The following is a 20,467-nucleotide window of genomic DNA, read 5'->3' on the forward strand; positions in this document are numbered from 1 at the left end:
TTGGAGGACGTCCTCTGGAAGTTGTCATAATAATGACTGTGTAAGTCTATGGAAGGGGGTGAGAACCAAGATCCTCCTAGGTTTTGTATTGAAGTCAATGTACTAAGAGGAGGACGGAAACTAGCTGTCCTCCGGCTATACCATGGTGCTACCCTATAATAGAGTGCTTGTCACGTATACTACCTCTCCGGCCTCTAGGTCATCAGGCTGCTGATTATTCCGTACACCTGTCACCATCGTCAAGTGCACCAGCGCCTCATGACACTCAGCTGGACTCCATCACCTCCTTGATTATCTTCCCTATATCTGTCACTCCCCTTGGTTCTTTCCTCAGGTGTTATTGACTCTGTTTCATGTCAGTACGTTGTTTGTGTTTCGTGTTTACTGGTTTGTTTATTTATTACAACACTCACTCCCTGTACTTGCTTCCTGACTCTCAGCGCACTCGTTACAGTGCTATTGAGGCTATTGTAGACTATTTGGTGAAATGTATATATTTAGTATAGTTTTATCTAAAAAGGATAACTTTTTCAATGTTTTACAATTTTTATTTTTATGAAATTCACTGAGGATGGTCCTCCCTTTCCTCCTCTAAGGAGCCTCCAATGGTATGTATGTGGAGAAGGATAGTTTTACGGCCCACAGTTTCTAGTGCTGATGCTTATCAATGTTACTGAGGGATGTGTACCTATTAAATATCTCCCCCTAACCTGTCCCCCCTACAGATCAAGCTTCCTGTGCTGATGTTGGGGCGTTCGTCAGACCTGAGGCCTGGGGAGTTTGTGGTGGCCATCGGAAGCCCCTTCTCCCTCCAGAACACAGTTACCACAGGGATAGTCAGCACAACCCAACGAGGGGGCAAGGAGCTGGGCCTACACAACTCTGAAATGGAATACATTCAGACAGACGCTATTATCAACGTGAGTCTGTGAACACATGCACGCATATACACGCACATACACACACATCACAAAAGATTGTGAACTGAAGTAATGTTCTTTTCTGTTTACAGTATGGTAATTCAGGAGGCCCTCTGGTGAATCTGGTGAGAATACTGTTTGTTTATTGACAGCTATACAGTTTTTGTACATGTCTAATAAACAGCAGATAATGTGTCTGAATGATGGCACATAATATTTTCAGACTGTATGCAACTATGTGATTGCGTGTAGGAGTGTTACAGTGTTATTAGTGTGTCACTTTGTTTGATTATGAGTGATTCTGGTTGTCAGACACTTCATAAATGACTTTATTATTGATTGTGTTATTGAAGGATGGTGAGGTGATCGGGATCAACACTCTGAAAGTGACGGCTGGTATCTCATTCGCCATCCCCTCCGACAAGATCCAAGAGTTCCTGACTGAATCCTACGACAGACAGTCCCGAGGTAGGACGTTAAATCCCTATAGTCATCCTGTGTGTAACATCTAAATATGTCCCATTAGTGTAAGGTCCTGTCTACACTCTTATCCACATGCTTTGAGGATAACCATAAAGACTTACAGACATTTTGATTCAAGCCCCTTTATAACTAATCTTAACCCATGGCCTAGCTTCAGAATCACTCAAATATCCTCCAAGTCAAAAGGTTATACCCCATGGCAAACCTGATGGTTTTTCTTCTTATTGTGTTTCCTTAGGAAGAGCTGTGACAAAGAAGAGATACATTGGTGTGAGGATGATGACACTCACCCCAGCGTAAGTAGATCCTTAGTCACTGGTTATACTTGTAATGAAAAGGATAACGATGGTACTTTTCTTCTCTAGGACCGTCAACTCTCGATAAATGCAAAGAAAGATTTGAGACTGTGAATGTGTACACTAAACTGGAAAATGCAGTTATTCAAAGCTGTCAAAAAGAATCTATTTGAACTGGACCTGGTGAACTGCATTTCAGTTTGATACGGAAAACAGAGGACTTCTTCTTAAAACGGAGCACCTCTTCCCCTTCACCCTGTAGGTTAACCAAGGAGCTGAAGGTGCGACACAAAGACTTCCCTGATGTCACCTCTGGAGCATACGTCATGGAGGTGATATCTAAAACGCCGGCCGCGGCGTAAGTACAAACTAACAGGGATAGTAGAAACTCACTCCATCTCACCAACAGTGGGGGTTTCTTATGAGTGTGAGGACAAGTTGTCTGACTTTTTCTGTGCTAAGGGATATTGCCTTTGGCTCCTTCCACTGGCTGTACACATGTTTCAAATTTATATAGACCCTCAACGCCCAACTCTCCCCACACAAACTCACTCACATTCACACACACATACACACACAACCCCCCCCTTACTAAAACATTGCTGAGACTCACTTTAAAATTCTTGTTCACCCACTCAAGAATCCCCTCCTGACCACAGTTCTACCAGAGAGGGGTTGGGGGACACCGAGGTCAGCCATCCCCTTCCTCCCTCAAGCAGCAAGGGATATGCTGTGGTTTTACTGGGCCCACTCACCCAACCCTATTACACTCTCTGTGTTTCATTGGAGGTATAAGTGTTAGTCGTGTTTTCCTAAGTAGTATGAGGGGAATGTGGAAGTGTGGCTGTATTATAAGTGGTGGTGGCGGCCACTGTTCACATGTGTGATTAGAGAGTAGTTGTGTGCAAATTGGAGGCCTTGATATCACTTCTGGTAACCGCTCCAGTCTTTGTGCAATTTCGTTTTAACTAGATTTCTATTCTGGGTGTGTTTGGTCTATGGGAGTGTGTTGCACAAAGCAGTCTCCACCTGACTTACTGTAATTATTGTGGTCTTGATGAAGGATAAGTGAAAGGGGTCAATTTGTTTTCATTTCAGTTCATTGTAGCACTATAAAGTAAGGCATCATAGAATGTGTGAAAGGCAACAAGGCCATTGGAATCCATTCTTAGCTGATTGTCAGTGCAATAAAGACCAATATTGAGTCTATACCTTATAATGACTATCTTATAGCTAGGACTGGGCGGTATATTGTATTTTACTATATATAGGGTGTCCACCAACTCTGCCTTGAGTGGTTGAATATGTGCTTTGGTGATGACATTTTCCTTCCTTATGTTACAAAATACATTTTACCAAGACAAATATGTTTGGAATCGTTCAGTGGGGTCTTCCTCTAACATACATTACGATTATATCCAAAAGGTCGGATTTCATAACCTAATACATCCCATAATAAGCACCTAGCTCTGTTGACAGAGCGACACAGCTTTCTTGCCGAAACAACATTTGAGGATTTTACATTTTGTGGTCGCCATCTTCCAAGTTGTTTCCGCAGGTCGAAAATAGCAAGCTGAACTAAATGTAAAAGGCTTTGAAAATAAAAAGCTTACGGTACGCTCAGTGCTCCGTTTACATTTCACAGAGATGTGCTTGTTTTGTGAGTCTTTGATAAAGAACAGGAACTTCAAATGAATATGAACAGTGTATACTAAAATATGAGAATACTTCATGTCTCAAATTCGACATCTATCTTACCCATATTGTTTTAATGGTGCTTTCAAGACAACTGGGAACTCAGAAAAGAATGAGGTCAAATCATGACATGGTCTTCAAGTCAGAAAGTCGGAGTTGGATGACAGTTCAAACTATTTTTCCCCTTCAGAGCTAGTTTGTCCAGTTGTTCCCCGTTATCTTGAAAGCACTGAAGTCAGAGATTTCTGAGTTCTCTGTTGTCCCCAGTTGTTTTGAACGTGGCATATGTCCTCTGGATTTGAGAAGAAATATGACGAGTTCAATGGTAAACCTGTCAGGTAGCCTTATGCCACGTTCAATACAACTGGGAACTCAGAAATAAACAAGCTCCGACTGGGAAAAATAGTTTTGAACGGTCATCCAGTTCGGATTTCCAAGTTGGAAACTCTGGCTCAGACTTTCCGATCTGAAGATCACTGACATCATGATTTCAGCTAGTTCCTAGTTGTCTTAAAAGCACCATATATTCTCACACAGCATCTAGCCTAGCTGACGCGATGCTAGTTTCCTGATTAAAAAAAAAAAAAAAATATTATTTTACTACTTTTTTTCTCTGACTATCATTTAGTCACCCTAATTTTGACAATCCTACAAGGGTAAAAAAAAGCCAAGAAATGTTGAACTCATTATGATAGAGACATGAGGTTTGGACCATTGGTTTTCTTAAAGGATTATCCACAATTAACATATTATTTTCCAATTGGTCAAAAGATCCGATTTTGATTGGACAGCCTACTATATACTGGTATTGATGCATGGACCAGTTTGGGTTTTTACTTAACCTTCTATAACAGTATTTACATGTTTGGTTTGTGCCCCCTGTCACTCAAGGAGAGAGCAGTTGCTCAACCATGGAGTCACGAGCACTTCTTGCTGTTCACTCTGCAGTCTGCATGGTCAGATAGATGCCACAAGATGTTGGTGACATGCTGCTTTCTACAAGCATTCTATAATTACACTATTATTTTATGTATCTTACTGTCTACAAACTAGTTTGTCTTTTCTTAGCAAGTTGTGGCTGAAATAAAGCTTGTTAGCCGCTAATGCCAATTGCTAGTTTGCTGGCTAGCTAGGTTGCTATATGTACAGTACTAAGGGCAGTGTTGTAGTGAATGGTGTACGCAGGTATACACCTTATACCCGTACACTCACTTCTTAATTACCACGATGCGTATCAACGTAGTGTAGTAGAGGTATACGCCATATGAATTAATAAGTCTGATGGAACATATCAGAATGTTTAGCTTAAAATGTTGATAAACTATTATTTCTACACATTTTCACTGCAGCAAGGTTCACAGTGGTAGGCCGATCCGCGAATGTTCCAAAATACAAATAGCAGGAAAACAGTGTTCTAAAATGCACACTGCACATGCAAGTGGTTTCATAGACAGAGATGTAAATATGATATCCATTAGAACTATCATGGGTTGCTAATATGACTAGAATAATGCCTTTGGCTGCTAGACAATGAAAGAAAGATGAAAGAAAACCAATAGAACAGGAGAACGCATATAAGTCATATAAAATAATTGCCTCCACGTTTCTATGGTGCGATTTTTGTCTATAGGCTAACGTTACTTTGAAGCAAGGTAAGACATTCCTCATAATTTGAAGTTAAACATCCAGATTTCAAACAATGAAATAACAGGAAAAATATAGCAGTGCTAATGATAGACCTAACCGTCTTCTGGTAGATGGAAAGGCTTTCCCCAAAACCTTATTAAATGTTAACTAGCTACATAGTAGCCTATCCCAACCAGACAGAATGATACCATGATTATTTGCACCACTCCAGTAGCCATTTGTTTCGCAAACTCCATCTCATGTGCTACAGACACACTGAACCAAATAACAGTGCTAGGTACCTGCACACTTGAATTAAAGGGTAACTACACTCTAAAATCGAACACGTTTCTCATGTTTTTTTCCAACTTTGTAAGTGGTCTGCTGATGGGGTTTAAACATTGTTGTCGACTTAGAACATTACATTTAGTTGTTTATCTATTAAAAAAAAGTGTTGCACAGTGTGGAAATGATGACAAAAGTGCAAGAAATGGATTAAACTGCTGAAAATATTTTTGGGGTTTGATGTTGGATTGAACAGTATGAAACAATTAGAAAGGAGAAAGCCTCAATGAAATCACGTATAATTTATGTGTTGCCACTCTTGGGTCTTGGGTAATGAACTACTCATAAAGCATATTTAGAACTTTTATTATTCAAAAACATAAAAAACTGTCATTCTGTAAAAAAAATTACAAAATATTGTGATTTGATATTTTGTCTATATTGCCCAGCACTATACCTAACCGTTCCATCCAGCATGTTTGTTTCTGTAGTTCTCATTCTGATGTGTCCTTCTCATCTTAGTGGTGGTCTGAAAGAGCATGATGTGATCATCTCCATCAACGGCCAGCAGATCACCTCTGCAACCGACGTCAGCACCATCATCAAGAAGGACACCACACTGCAGGTGGTGGTTCGCCGTGGTAACGAGGACACCATCATCACCATCACTCCCATGGAGATCGACCCCTGACCCCCCCAGCCCCACCAATGAGTTGGTGCTCATTACCATCACCAATAGAACTTATATGGACGTGTGTTTTTAATCACGCCCCATGGAGTATCTGTGGCCTTTAGGGTTTTGTGGCGCCATGCGTCCGGCCAGGTTAAGACCGCCTTGGAAAGGAACAGTTGTACAGAGCATCTCAGCAGAGTTGTAATTCCTCATCCATGTGTATTATTACACTTTAATTATTATACGCTTCTACTACTGTTTACTGTTAAACACAAGCCAGTTGACCTGTTGTGATCTGCTTGTTTTGTTGTTTTATACTGACTGATTGTTCAGATGGAGGCCCACGATGGCAATCTAAAACAATGTGGAGAGCAGCTCTGGGCGAGTTGTGCAATTATTGTTTTCTAAATTCCTTACCTAAGTACTGTAGTTTTATGGTTTGTTTGTCGATGACATTTACGAAGAAGAGAATAAAGACTTGTAACAGCGTTTTATGATTGTAATTTTAATGTTGGAAATGTAAGGATCAACATGCAGTGCTCGCGTCTCTCACTCACAATCTTTTTCAAGCACTCTCTCTCTTTTTCTCCGTATCTCTCTCTTACATCACACACACACACACACACACACACACTGTGATGGAATGCATCCTGACTGAGATTAGGTTTACAATATTTTATTTGAGTGAGTATGAGCTTTGCCATGACATACACAGTCACGAGGAAGACAATGTTGATGTGGGGCTGTTTTTTTATTTAGTCGTACTGCCTCCATAAGGGTTTGATACTGACCTGGTGTGGCAGTTGGGCCAGGGGCCCTGGCTGTAGGCTGACCTCACAGGGAGGAGAATGGTCAACAAATGTGATCCAGATGAGGTCCTACGGATGATGAGACACTCACATGAAGGCACTCTACCCACGTCCTTTCCCAATACATCACGATGCAGTTATACTATTAAAACTCCCTGCCATCACTTCATAGGCATAGCCTACAGGCATAACATAATCATGTAAGAGGACTGGTACACATTCTAGACACCATGGCAAGCAGGTTATGGACAGGACATGATCACAGTAAACTGGCCACTGTATGCACTTGTGTGTGTGTTATCATAAATACAATAATATTTTGGGTATAGGAAACATGTTATATTATCCCAAAAAATTATGGTTTTCAGTTGATGTAGGCCTAGATTATACCTGATTTCAGTGGATGAGTAGCATAAAAGGATGTATCCTTGGGCATAAATGACAGACCACTTGAGCCAACCTAGTGCAGTACATATGTTATGGCTCAGGATTGTAATCTTCCCAATGCAGTATTCACATTTTACTCTGATGTGTAACATGTATAGGAGAGCAGATCTACCATGATACGTTAGATGTGTATCAAGAAACAGTGTGGTAGCGCATTTCAATAACAGTAAAAAGGAAATGCAAGTTAAGCAACTGCTGCCATCTAATGGGTCTATGAAGCACTACATCCTTGTACACAATGAAAACACTTAATGGAGGATTCAACTTGACTTTTTCTGTCTCCATCACACAGATGTTTGAAAGTGTTCCATTGATAGCCTTCACATCACTCTGCAAAAACATTGTTCCAGTGGGGTTGCTAACTGACTCAGAGACAGTGAAAACATCAAGCACATGTGACTCCATAAGTGTAGTGGTGTATTCAGCTGTGAAGGGCAGGGAGTGCCTATGTATGAAGCCAGGGTTTATGTCCAAACATTCAGTCATAAGGGCCATGACGGCATTAGCTCATGCCTCTTGTGTATTAGCCCTGCTGTGTCAATATGTGTTAATTGGCTTAGATTGGTTACATGTGGAATCAAACTCAGAGATGGATCTAGATAGAAACATTTGGCTAGACCTTCTAGTGTAAAATGTTGTATTTTAAATGTATCTACCTAGACTAAGCATTGTCCATGTCTAACCCATAAATCATTTTAGTTTGATCATATAGTCCTCAGACTTCTTAGCCTGATGTAGTATCCATAGGTCAGAGGAACTTATGCAAATACTTTTCTTTGGAATCTGAAATCACTTTCTTTCAACCATCGCCATGTGATGTCATGCACATAGCTGAGCTAAACTGACTTCTAGGGGTTATGATACCTGTGTTTTAGATTAGTCCCCTGGGAATCTCTACCAGTCACAACGAGTCATGTTCTACACACAGGTGGCTGGTGTCACCTTAATTGGGGAGGTAGTAATGCCTGGAATGGCATAATGGAATGGTATCGAACACATTAAACACGTGGTTTCCATGTGGTTGATACCATTCCATTTACTCCATTCCAGGAATTATTAAGAGCCATCCTCCCCTCAGCAGCCTCCTGTGGTTCTACATGAGCTTTCCTCTTCTGTTTCTGTGATTGTACACCAATCATTACAAAAAAAAGCTGTCTTCTCCTTGCTCAGACGTAGGCCTACAGGCCATACAATTGTTCCATGTACTTCAAGTCTGAGTAATAGCCCGTGATTTCAGCGTTGACCACTTGCCACAGAGCTGTTTATGAAGCAGTGTTCATTTAAATACATCTTGATCCCAGTTCAGTGCCAACGCTTATTTGTATTTTAAAATGCTTTTACACATGCTACAACTTTGTTTTGAATTTCTACTTAGTGCACAACTATTGGGTAGGTTATAGGCTAATAGTGGAATAGTGGAGGCACGCACCGCTTCTGCTTGTCAACCAGCTCACCAAGCTTGACCAAGCTGGTCAACCAGCTAAATTGGATTTTCCATTTTATCGTCAAGGAAGGACGTTATGATTTACAAACACTGATCTCAAATATCAGATTTTATGACGTTACAGTAGTTATGTGCTCATTCCACACTGGGGGCAGTATACTTCTGCAGAACTATGCAGAAATGTATTCGCACACCCTCTCTTTGCGCTCCATCGAAAACACTTTTCTTAAAGTTTTTATCCAATCACACACACGTTTACTGACACAACTCGTCAAAGTCGCTTAGGTACTACAAAACATTATATTCGATGATTGGTCAACAGGCTATCTAGTGGAGAAGTGACGCAATTTTCTTGGCCGCATCCGAAGGCAGAGGGAGGGTAAATTTTAATGGCAGTCACTGGCGCTGTAAAATAAATTAAGTCCGGAATCTGGGAAGAATTCATAACAATTTCGGTTATCAATGTAGCTCTTTAAAAGTGATTTTTTTCTGGTACATCTGCGTCGTATTTGTAAACTGTAGCTATCGTTGTTGCACGAAGTTAAGGCTTGTTTTGTGCGATTACAGTACGCCGGAGTCAGACTAGGCCCAGCCGGGTGCAGAAGAAGCGGTCCCACTGAGTTGAGAGAGGTGTGTTTTCGGTGTTTTAAAGCGCATTTCGGACCATATCTTGTTTTAATATATAACTAGCTAGCTAATTTTGAGAGATGCATTTCGACACCTTTTTGTTACAGTAAATAACATATTTAACGTTGCATTTGCTGGCTAGCAAACGTTAACGCGTTAGAAATGTAAACATAGCTAGCTACAGTTAGCAGTAACGTTAGCTAACTACTATAAATGGCTAATGCTGGTTCTTAGCAGATGTCCGGCCTTTTTCTTACATTGGCCCAGTCAGCCGTGTCATGACTTGAGCGTTACTAGTTGGCCAGTGAGCTGGCAACGCAACGTCGCGTTTTAACTAGTTAGCTGGTTAGCTAACTGTTAACATTACTAGTGCTGAGAATATCATCATAGATTGAGATCAGTGTTGAAAGGTAAACGTTCGCTAACTAGAGCTGGATAGCTAACTAGCCGACTAAACTAAAATTGATTGAGCTTAGTCGGCTAATTAGATGCTGTAGGTAGCTAAGGTGGTTTTAGTGAATCCATCATTGCAATGACCCCCATCACACCTAATGTATTAGCAACGTAATCTCGAACCTCAGCGGCAGAGCTAAAGCTGATAGCTAGTCGTTTGATTTAATCAGCTACTCCATTATAAACTGTATTCAGGGAAAAACGACATCCAATCTATTTTGCAGGTAGGCCTTCACACCATCCACCAGCTTTGGATGAGATAAATGTTCTTCTAGTTAACTAAAGTTATTGTTTTCTCGTGTTACACCCACAGAGAATATGTAACATACATCAACATGACATCCAGATTTGGTAAAACCTACAGCCGTAAGGGAGGGGAGGCCAACTCCAAATTTGACGAGGTCTTCTCCAACAAGAAGGCCACACTGAGCACCAAATGGGGAGAAACCACTTACAAGGCCCAACTGGGCTCCAAGCGGCCCCTTCAGAAGCCTGAGGTAGTCAAGTTACTCAAGAGGCCCCGCATTGAGGATGACGACAGCTCAGAGGATCCTTTTGGTTTTGACAGCGACGATGAGTCCAATCCTGTCACCTCCCACAGTATGCCCCAGTCTGAACCAGCTGAAGGTGAGGCCAGTAATATGCCGCCTGCTACAACCACAGTCCCAGTGGATAACAGTAGGAACAGCACAGCTACAGGTAAGAACTGGATGCCAGAAAACTGATGACTTACTGTTGGCTTTAAACATGTTGGACATGTTTTCATGGGAGGAGGCGCTCGAAAGTCTAGCATGAGCCTGTGTCTGTTTTAAAGTGGTAGTGTTTTGTAGGTGCTTGTAGAATAATTGCAAGTATACAGTAGCTAAAGAACACCATGCATGTCTCTTGCATTTTTTGTTGTTGCATTTTTTATTATGGAAAGACAACTGCTTCACATGATCCTTGTGATAATGGTTATGATGAGAGTGGTGGTGTGTGGATATTTCTGGAGCAGATAAAGTGAAGGGCCCCCTTGTGAGCTTGCTACACTCTTCTAGCAGCTTCTGTGTCAGCTTATCTCGTCTTTGTCTGTCCCTGATAGCTCTCTAAAGAGAGATCAGGCTTTACTGTAACACTATCGTCTCAGCAGGTCTGTACCCATTTAATTTAGAATAATTGATTTAGAAATTATACAAGCCAAACAACCGCCTTGAACAAAATCTGAAACGGTATTATTTTACAATATAATGCTTCCTTCTGTTAACTTGCTCTTTCATCTGCTTTGTGCTCACAGGCAAGCAAACATTGTCCAATGAGGGTGCAGAAAAGAGTAGCCAGTCCTTGTACAGAAATAAGTCGGACAGTAACCAGAAGCCTATTGCTCAGTCCTCTGTTACAAAGACTGTGCCCAAGGACCCCTATGTGGAATGGAGCTTAATAGGGACCCAGAGGTCTTCTACCTCCTCCACTAGCATGGACCCTCTCCAGGAAAAAGACTCAGCTGAGGCACCAGGGTTTAGCAGAGACTCCCAGTCCTCTTCTTCCCAGGATGGGCTCTCAGGTGGGATGAAAAGTGCTCAACAGGAGGCCCCAGCCGAGCCTGTTGTTGACAACCTTCCCCCCTCCCCGTTCCTCCTCAGGCCCTCCAACACTAGGAAATACATCCGTCCCAAACCCAACAAGGCCTCTGACGTTCCAGATGCTTCTGCTGCTTGCGACGTCAAACTGCCTGTAGCCGCCAGCGTTCCAGTTGCACTGAAGCCCAACAGTGTGTCCGCTGCCAGCGGTAGCGGCGGTGCTAATGCTAGCACGACGACGGCCAAACCTGCTGGCAGGGGTCGGGTACGGGACTATACGGTGCTGCATCCATCCTGCCTGTCGGTGTGTAACGTCACCATCCAGGACTCCATAGAGCGCAGCATGGACGAGCTCATCACCAGCACATCTCCTACTGACCTGGGGGAGGTGGGACGGCTGAGGAAGAAGGCAGACGTACCTCCAGCCAAACCCAACAGGTAAACGACTCCACTGGCTGTGGCCCAGAGAGTACACTCTAACTCCTCTCTCCCACTGGTCCTTCATGACATGCTTGATACTACTTGCTTGATATTGTACAAATGTACACTAACGTTCAAAAGTTTAGGGTCACTTAGAAATGTCCATATTTTTGAAAGAAAAGCATTTTATTTTTTGTCCATTAAAATAACATCAAATTGATCAGAAATACAGTGTAGACATTGTTAATGTTGTAAGTTACTATTGTAACTGGAAACGGCAGATTAATTTATTTTTATTTTTAAATGGCACGTTCCAATGGCACGTTGTGTCAGCTAATCCAACATTTTGAAAGGCTAATTGATCATTAGAAAACCCTTTTGCAATTATGTTAGCACAGCTGAAAACTGTTGTTGATTTTAAAAGAAGCAATAAAACTGGCCTTCTTTAGACTAGTTGAGTATCTGGAGCATCAGCATTTGCGGGTTCGATTACAGGCTCAAAATGACCAGAAGCAAAGAACTTTCTTCTGAAACTCGTCAGTCTATTGTTCTGAGAAATTAAGGCTATTCCATGCGAGAAATTTGCCAAGAAACTAAAGATCTCGTACAACGCTGTGTACTGCTCCCTTCACAGAACAGCGCAAACTGGCTCTAACCAGAATAGAAAGAGTGGGAGGCCCCGGTGCACAACTGAGCAAGAGGACAAGTACATTAGTGTCTAGTTTGAGAAACATACACCTCGCAAGTCATCAACATGCAGCTTCATTAAATAGTACCCGCAAAACACCAGTCTCAACGTCAACAGTGAAGAGGCGACTCCGGGATGCTGGCTGCTTCCTCTGTTCAGTGTCTGTTCTTTTTCCCATCTTAATCTTTGATTGGCCAGTCTGAGATATGGCTTTTTCTTTGCAACTCTGCCTAGAAGGCCAGCATCTCGGAGTCGCCTTCTTCTTTAAATCAGCACAACAGCTTTCAGCTGTGCTAAAATAATTGCAAAAGGGTTTTCTAATGATCAATTAGCCTTTCAAAATGATAAACTTGGATTAGCAAACACAACGTGCCATTGGAACACAGGAGTGATGGTTGCTGATAATGGGCCTACGTAGATATTCCATAAAAAATCTGCCGTTTCCAGCTACAATATTCATTTACAGCATTAACAATGTCTAAACTATATTACTGATCAAGTTGATGTTATTTTAATGGACAAAAAATGTGCTTTTCTTTAAAGAACCAGGGCATTTAAGTGACCCCAAACTTTTGAATGGTAGTATACATTTACCGTTGAGCACGTAATGTCTCTTCTTATACCAACTTACTTTAGCTTGCCTCTATAATTGTTTTCTATATGTGCTTTACTAAATGTTTCTACTACACTGAGACCTAGGTGATTCAGTTCTCTCGATTTTGCACCTCTTTTGTTTTTAGAAGACATTTGAATCCTTTGACTATGTTTTTGTGTGTTCCATGTCAGCTGCTGATTTGAAATGAAATGATTCCCCTCTTGTAACATCAGGTTCCGCACCACCCAGAGTAAATCCAAGAAGGAGACCAAGCTGGAGTTCTTTGGCTTTGAGGACAAGGGTGACCAGGAGGGGGAGGATGGTGCGGACCCCACGGCCGGCGGCAGCAGCTACAAGATCAAGTACTTTGGCTTTGACGACCTCAGCGAGAGCGACAGTGACGAAGAGGATGGCACCCTTGTCAAAGGGAAGCGGAAGGCCAAGAAGGCTGCAGCAGCGGCGGTAGCAGCCATGGCTGTTAGTGTGGATAGTCCTCAGCCCAGCGACTCTCAGGACAGCCAGAGCAGCAGCAATACAGGTGATATATACTGTTGATGTTTGTGTTCGTCTATAGGTAGTAAAGAGGCTTTAGCTGTATGAAAAACAGGTGAGAGAGGCTATGTCATACTGTCAAAATGTCAAATATTTGTTGCATGCTTCATAAACAACGGGTGTAGACTAACAGTGAAATGTTTACTTACGGCCCTTCCCAACGCAAAGAGAAAAAAAGAGAAATAATAAAAAAAATTATAACACAAGGAATAGCTGCATAATGAGTAACGATAACTTGGCTATATACACAGGGTACCAGTACAGAGTCTATGTGCAGGGGTACGAGGTAGATATGTACATATAAGTAGGAATAAAGTGACTAGGCAGCAGGATAGATAATAAACAGTAACTGCAGCGTATGTGATGAGTTAAATGTTTGTGCAAAGATGGTCAATGCAGATAGTTAACCAATAGCTACCTGGACTAATAATTTAGCAGGCTTGTGGGTAGAAGATGTTCAGGGTCCTGTTGGTTCCAGACTTGTTACATTGGCACCACCTGCTGTGTGGTAGCAGAGAGAGCAGTCTATAACTTTGGTGGCTGGAGTCTTTGACCATTTTTAGGGCCTTCCTCTGACACCGCCTGGTATAGAGGTCCTGGATGGCAGGGAGCTCGGCCCCATTGATGTACTGGGCCATACGCACTACCCTCTGTAGCGCCTTGCTGTCGGATGCCAAGCAGTTACCATACCAAGTGGTGACGCAGCAAGTCAAGACGCTATCAATGGTGCAGCTTTAGAACCTCTGAGTATCTGAGTGCCTATGCCAAATCTTTTCAGCCTCCTGAGGTTGAAGAGGCATTATCGTGCCCTCTTCATGACTGTGTTGTTGTGTGTGTGTGTGAACAATGATAATTTGTTAGGCTCATGCTTTGCTTACTGTCAGTTTGCCTTCACCATGTAACTGGATTTATATTGTAGATGTATTTCCATCATGTTGATTCCACTGTTAACCTTATCATTGTGCTGTTCCCCCACTCTCAGATATTCTGGAGTTTTCTGATGACTCTAACCTTGGGGGGTCTGAAGAGCAGAAGGGTCGTTCAGGAAAACAAGGGGACACATCCAAGGAAATTGGCAGGAAGATCTTTAGTGGACCCAAAAGGTGAGGGAGTAGGGATGCACATTTCTGTCCATTTTGCTGCCAGCTAATCTAACCTTATTAACCGGTCAACAAACAGTTCCATTTTTCCCAAACAGTAAAATTAGGTGACCAACAGAAAATAGCCTACTATGCATGCATACAAGGAACGGACAATAGCAATCCTATCGTCTTAGTCAAAAGGCCATAGCCTATTATTGAACATGCAACTCTTGTAATGAAACGGCTAATAAAACGCCATTAAATATTTGCCCAAATGCAATTAGCTGGAAAACACAGTTCTAAACAGTGCAGCTAATGCGAGCGTTAGAAACGTAGAAAGATGGGGAATCTAATAGGATGGGTTGCTAATATGACTAGGATGGTGCTTCTGGACTAATGAAAGTTGAAATGAAAACCAATAGAACAGGAGAGAAATTATGTCTTTATTAAAATAATAATAATTGCCTCCACGTTCCTCTAGTTGGATTTCACTAGGCTACTTTGAAGCAAGATAAGAAAGACATTATTTGAAGTAAAATAAACCATTCGGGTTTCAAAGAATTATACTGCCTCAAGCTCACGCTGCAAAGTGGTTGGTGACTCGCTGATCGTCTGCCTACCATTGACTATAGCCTATGCACTCGAATGAGAGGTGCGCTTGAATTACGTTGGGATGAGAAATAAATATAGCTATTTTTAATCGTGGCCATCTGTTTTAAACACTTGCATTTAGAATTGTTGGTATTGGCACATTGCGCAATGACTGGTGCTTATAAAAGCATGTTTTACTCCAGTGGCAGCTTTTTAAGGAGGTGCTCTGGCGCTGTCTGACAGGTGCTGTGCTGTTCCTCTCCTCAAACTCGGCTCTGTATGCTGTGCACGTGTGATAACTAAGATACATGGCAACTAATGAAAATACACACGCACTGATTTTAATACACTTAATTATGCAAATTAACCTATACACCGATAACCTGTCAAATGCATCTTTGGCGGCTAACCGATTTTTAACGGTTAACCATTAACATCCCTGTGAGGAAGTTAGGAAGTCTGATGTTTCTGTGTGTGGATTGTATATGTGTGTGAGATGGAGATTGTGTATGGAAAGAGTTTTGTTTGTGTGTGTAGCTGTGCTCATGAGGTAACACTGACACGAGCTACAATTGCTGTCACTAAGGGGAGTAGATGTTCAATATGTTTCAAGCAGTCATGGGTGAGTGAGCAGCCAGAGAACATTCTCTTTTGAAGGGATAATTGTGCTGGAATCGATGACAGGATCACGTCTGCTTTGCTTCACTTGATATATAAAAGTGTTTTTTTGCAAGGCAGATGAATGGGACGGGCCTAATTACATGACTCTTCAGAAACATCACAAGAACCTCTCTCCTCCACTCAAACATTTTACCAAATCAAGTGGTAAGTCGCCACATTTTCATAATTGACATGCCTAGATTGACCATCAAAATTAGTGATAAAGCCAGTTAAGAGGACCAACAGATTGTTTTAATTCCAATAATAAGTAGTAACTGCACCAGCCACAGTAGCTGAGTCATATGCAACAGTTCAACAACAGTCAATTCAGCAACAGTTCCTCAACAGTACTCTGCACTGTAAGAATGTCACTGTACCGTTTACACCTGCTGTATCCAGTGCATGTCAAATCAAATATTATTTGTCTTATGCGCCGAATACAACAGGTCTTACAGTGAAATGCCTACTTACAAGCCCTTAACCAAAACTGCAGTTTTAAGAAAAAATGCAGAAAAGAAGAAAAACAGTTACAAAGAATTAAAGAGCAACAGTAAAATAACAATAGCGAGGCTATATACAAGGGGTACCGGTACAGAGTCAATGTGCGGGGACACCGGTTAGTCGAGGTAATATGTACACTAACGTTCAAAAGTCTGGGGTCACTTAGAAATGTCCTTATTTTTGAAAGAAAAGCACTTTTATTTTTGGTCCATTTTAAAATAACATCAAATTGATCAGAAATAGTGGAGACATTGTTATGTTCTGGAAACGGCTGATTAATTTATTTTTGAATATTTTTAAATGGCGACGCCTTACAGCAAATCACTCCTGTGTTCCAATGGTACGTTGTGTCAGCTAATCCAAGTTTATCATTTTAAAAGGCTAATTGATCATTAGAAAACCCTTTTGCAATTATGTTAGCACAGCTGAAAACTGTTGTGCTGATTTTAAAGAAGCGATAAAACGGGCCTTCTTTAGACTAGTTGAGTATCGGAGCATCAGCATTTGTGGGTTCGATTACAGGCTCAAAATGGCCAGAAGCAAAGAACTTTCTTCTGAAACTCGTCAGTCTATTCTTGTTCTGAGAAATGAAGGCTATTCCATGGAATTTGCCAAGAAACTGAAGATCTGGTACAACCTACTCCCTTCAATGAACAGCGCAAACTGGCTCTAACCAGAATGAAGAGTGGGAGGCCCCGGTGCACAACTGAGCAAGAGGACAAGTACATTAGTCTCTAGTTTGAGAAACAGACACCTCGCAAGTCATCAACATGCAGCTTCATTAAATAGTACCCTCAAAACACCAGTCTCAACGTCAACAGTGAAGAGGCGACTCCGGGAGTAGGTTCCTCTGTTCAGTGTTGTGTTATTTTGCCCATCTTAATCTTTTGATTGGCCAGTCTGAGATATGGCTTTTTCTTTGCAACGCTGCCTAGAAGGCCAGCATCTCGGAGTCGCCTTCTTCTTTAAATCAGCACAACAGCTTTCAGCTGTGCTAAAATAATTGCAAAAGGGTTTTCTAATGATCAATTAGCCTTTCAAAATGATAAACTTGGATTAGCAAACACAACGTGCCATTGGAACACAGGAGTGATGGTTGCTGATAATGGGCCCACGTAGATATTCCATAAAAAATCTGCCGTTTCCAGCTACAATATTCATTTACAGCATTAACAATGTCTAAACTATATTACTGATCAAGTTGATGTTATTTTAATGGACAAAAATGTGCTTTTCTTTAAAGAACCAGGGCATTTAAGTGACCCCAAACTTTTGAATGGTAGTATACATTTACCGTTGAGCACGTAATGTCTCTTCTTATACCAACTTACTTTAGCTTGCCTCTATAATTGTTTTCTATATGTGCTTTACTAAATGTTTCTACTACACTGAGACCTAGGTGATTCAGTTCTCTCGATTTTGCACCTCTTTTGTTTTTAGAAGACATTTGAATCCTTTGACTATGTTTTTGTGTGTTCCATGTCAGCTGCTGATTTGAAATGAAATGATTCCCCTCTTGTAACATCAGGTTCCGCACCACCCAGAGTAAATCCAAGAAGGAGACCAAGCTGGAGTTCTTTGGCTTTGAGGACAAGGGTGACCAGGAGGGGGAGGATGGTGCGGACCCCACGGCCGGCGGCAGCAGCTACAAGATCAAGTACTTTGGCTTTGACGACCTCAGCGAGAGCGACAGTGACGAAGAGGATGGCACCCTTGTCAAAGGGAAGCGGAAGGCCAAGAAGGCTGCAGCAGCGGCGGTAGCAGCCATGGCTGTTAGTGTGGATAGTCCTCAGCCCAGCGACTCTCAGGACAGCCAGAGCAGCAGCAATACAGGTGATATATACTGTTGATGTTTGTGTTCGTCTATAGGTAGTAAAGAGGCTTTAGCTGTATGAAAAACAGGTGAGAGAGGCTATGTCATACTGTCAAAATGTCAAATATTTGTTGCATGCTTCATAAACAACGGGTGTAGACTAACAGTGAAATGTTTACTTACGGCCCTTCCCAACGCAAAGAGAAAAAAAGAGAAATAATAAAAAAAATTATAACACAAGGAATAGCTGCATAATGAGTAACGATAACTTGGCTATATACACAGGGTACCAGTACAGAGTCTATGTGCAGGGGTACGAGGTAGATATGTACATATAAGTAGGAATAAAGTGACTAGGCAGCAGGATAGATAATAAACAGTAACTGCAGCGTATGTGATGAGTTAAATGTTTGTGCAAAGATGGTCAATGCAGATAGTTAACCAATAGCTACCTGGACTAATAATTTAGCAGGCTTGTGGGTAGAAGATGTTCAGGGTCCTGTTGGTTCCAGACTTGTTACATTGGCACCACCTGCTGTGTGGTAACAGAGAGAACAGTCTATAACTTTGGTGGCTGGAGTCTTTGACCATTTTTAGGGCCTTCCTCTGACACCGCCTGGTATAGAGGTCCTGGATGGCAGGGAGCTCGGCCCCATTGATGTACTGGGCCATACGCACTACCCTCTGTAGCGCCTTGCTGTCGGATGCCAAGCAGTTACCATACCAAGTGGTGACGCAGCAAGTCAAGACGCTATCAATGGTGCAGCTTTAGAACCTCTGAGTATCTGAGTGCCTATGCCAAATCTTTTCAGCCTCCTGAGGTTGAAGAGGCATTATCGTGCCCTCTTCATGACTGTGTTGTTGTGTGTGTGTGTGAACAATGATAATTTGTTAGGCTCATGCTTTGCTTACTGTCAGTTTGCCTTCACCATGTAACTGGATTTATATTGTAGATGTATTTCCATCATGTTGATTCCACTGTTAACCTTATCATTGTGCTGTTCCCCCACTCTCAGATATTCTGGAGTTTTCTGATGACTCTAACCTTGGGGGGTCTGAAGAGCAGAAGGGTCGTTCAGGAAAACAAGGGGACACATCCAAGGAAATTGGCAGGAAGATCTTTAGTGGACCCAAAAAGGTGAGGGAGTAGGGATGCACATTTCTGTCCATTTTGCTGCCAGCTAATCTAACCTTATTAACCGGTCAACAAACAGTTCCATTTTTCCCAAACAGTAAAATTAGGTGACCAACAGAAAATAGCCTACTATGCATGCATACAAGGAACGGACAATAGCAATCCTATCGTCTTAGTCAAAAGGCCATAGCCTATTATTGAACATGCAACTCTTGTAATGAAACGGCTAATAAAACGCCATTAAATATTTGCCCAAATGCAATTAGCTGGAAAACACAGTTCTAAACAGTGCAGCTAATGCGAGCGTTAGAAACGTAGAAAGATGGGGAATCTAATAGGATGGGTTGCTAATATGACTAGGATGGTGCTTCTGGACTAATGAAAGTTGAAATGAAAACCAATAGAACAGGAGAGAAATTATGTCTTTATTAAAATAATAATAATTGCCTCCACGTTCCTCTAGTTGGATTTCACTAGGCTACTTTGAAGCAAGATAAGAAAGACATTATTTGAAGTAAAATAAACCATTCGGGTTTCAAAGAATTATACTGCCTCAAGCTCACGCTGCAAAGTGGTTGGTGACTCGCTGATCGTCTGCCTACCATTGACTATAGCCTATGCACTCGAATGAGAGGTGCGCTTGAATTACGTTGGGATGAGAAATAAATATAGCTATTTTTAATCGTGGCCATCTGTTTTAAACACTTGCATTTAGAATTGTTGGTATTGGCACATTGCGCAATGACTGGTGCTTATAAAAGCATGTTTTACTCCAGTGGCAGCTTTTTAAGGAGGTGCTCTGGCGCTGTCTGACAGGTGCTGTGCTGTTCCTCTCCTCAAACTCGGCTCTGTATGCTGTGCAGGTGTGATAACTAAGATACATGGCAACTAATGAAAATACACACGCACTGATTTTAATACACTTAATTATGCAAATTAACCTATACACCGATAACCTGTCAAAAGCATCTTTGGCGGCTAACCGATTTTTAACGGTTAACCATTAACATCCCTGTGAGGAAGTTAGGAAGTCTGATGTTTCTGTGTGTGGATTGTATATGTGTGTGAGATGGAGATTGTGTATGGAAAGAGTTTTGTTTGTGTGTGTAGCTGTGC

General features: G+C 41.7%; 2 protein-coding genes across 2 annotated transcripts in view; both read left to right on the plus strand.

Annotated features, from left to right (window-relative positions):
- LOC106577049 (serine protease HTRA1A) overlaps window positions 1-6,467 on the plus strand; it is a 32,320-nt gene extending 25,853 nt beyond the window's left edge. Inside the window, exons 4-9 of the mRNA XM_014154743.2 lie at window positions 726-920; window positions 1,013-1,045; window positions 1,274-1,388; window positions 1,642-1,699; window positions 1,962-2,057; window positions 5,828-6,467. Coding sequence (XP_014010218.2) covers window positions 726-920; window positions 1,013-1,045; window positions 1,274-1,388; window positions 1,642-1,699; window positions 1,962-2,057; window positions 5,828-5,996 — 666 coding nt within the window. The 3' untranslated portion in view covers window positions 5,997-6,467. The remainder of the gene's footprint in view (window positions 1-725; window positions 921-1,012; window positions 1,046-1,273; window positions 1,389-1,641; window positions 1,700-1,961; window positions 2,058-5,827) is intronic.
- A 2,397-nt stretch (window positions 6,468-8,864) lies between these two features.
- The window catches only part of LOC106577050 (wings apart-like protein homolog), a 29,200-nt gene continuing 17,597 nt past the window's right edge, over window positions 8,865-20,467 (plus strand). The window contains exons 1-6 of the mRNA XM_045700875.1: window positions 8,865-9,308; window positions 10,072-10,457; window positions 11,032-11,752; window positions 13,251-13,555; window positions 16,829-16,837; window positions 19,233-19,354. Coding sequence (XP_045556831.1) covers window positions 10,094-10,457; window positions 11,032-11,752; window positions 13,251-13,555; window positions 16,829-16,837; window positions 19,233-19,354 — 1,521 coding nt within the window. The 5' untranslated portion in view covers window positions 8,865-9,308; window positions 10,072-10,093. The remainder of the gene's footprint in view (window positions 9,309-10,071; window positions 10,458-11,031; window positions 11,753-13,250; window positions 13,556-16,828; window positions 16,838-19,232; window positions 19,355-20,467) is intronic.

This window comes from Salmo salar, chromosome ssa18 (genome assembly GCF_905237065.1).
Source record: "Salmo salar chromosome ssa18, Ssal_v3.1, whole genome shotgun sequence".
Taxonomy (NCBI): domain Eukaryota; kingdom Metazoa; phylum Chordata; class Actinopteri; order Salmoniformes; family Salmonidae; genus Salmo; species Salmo salar.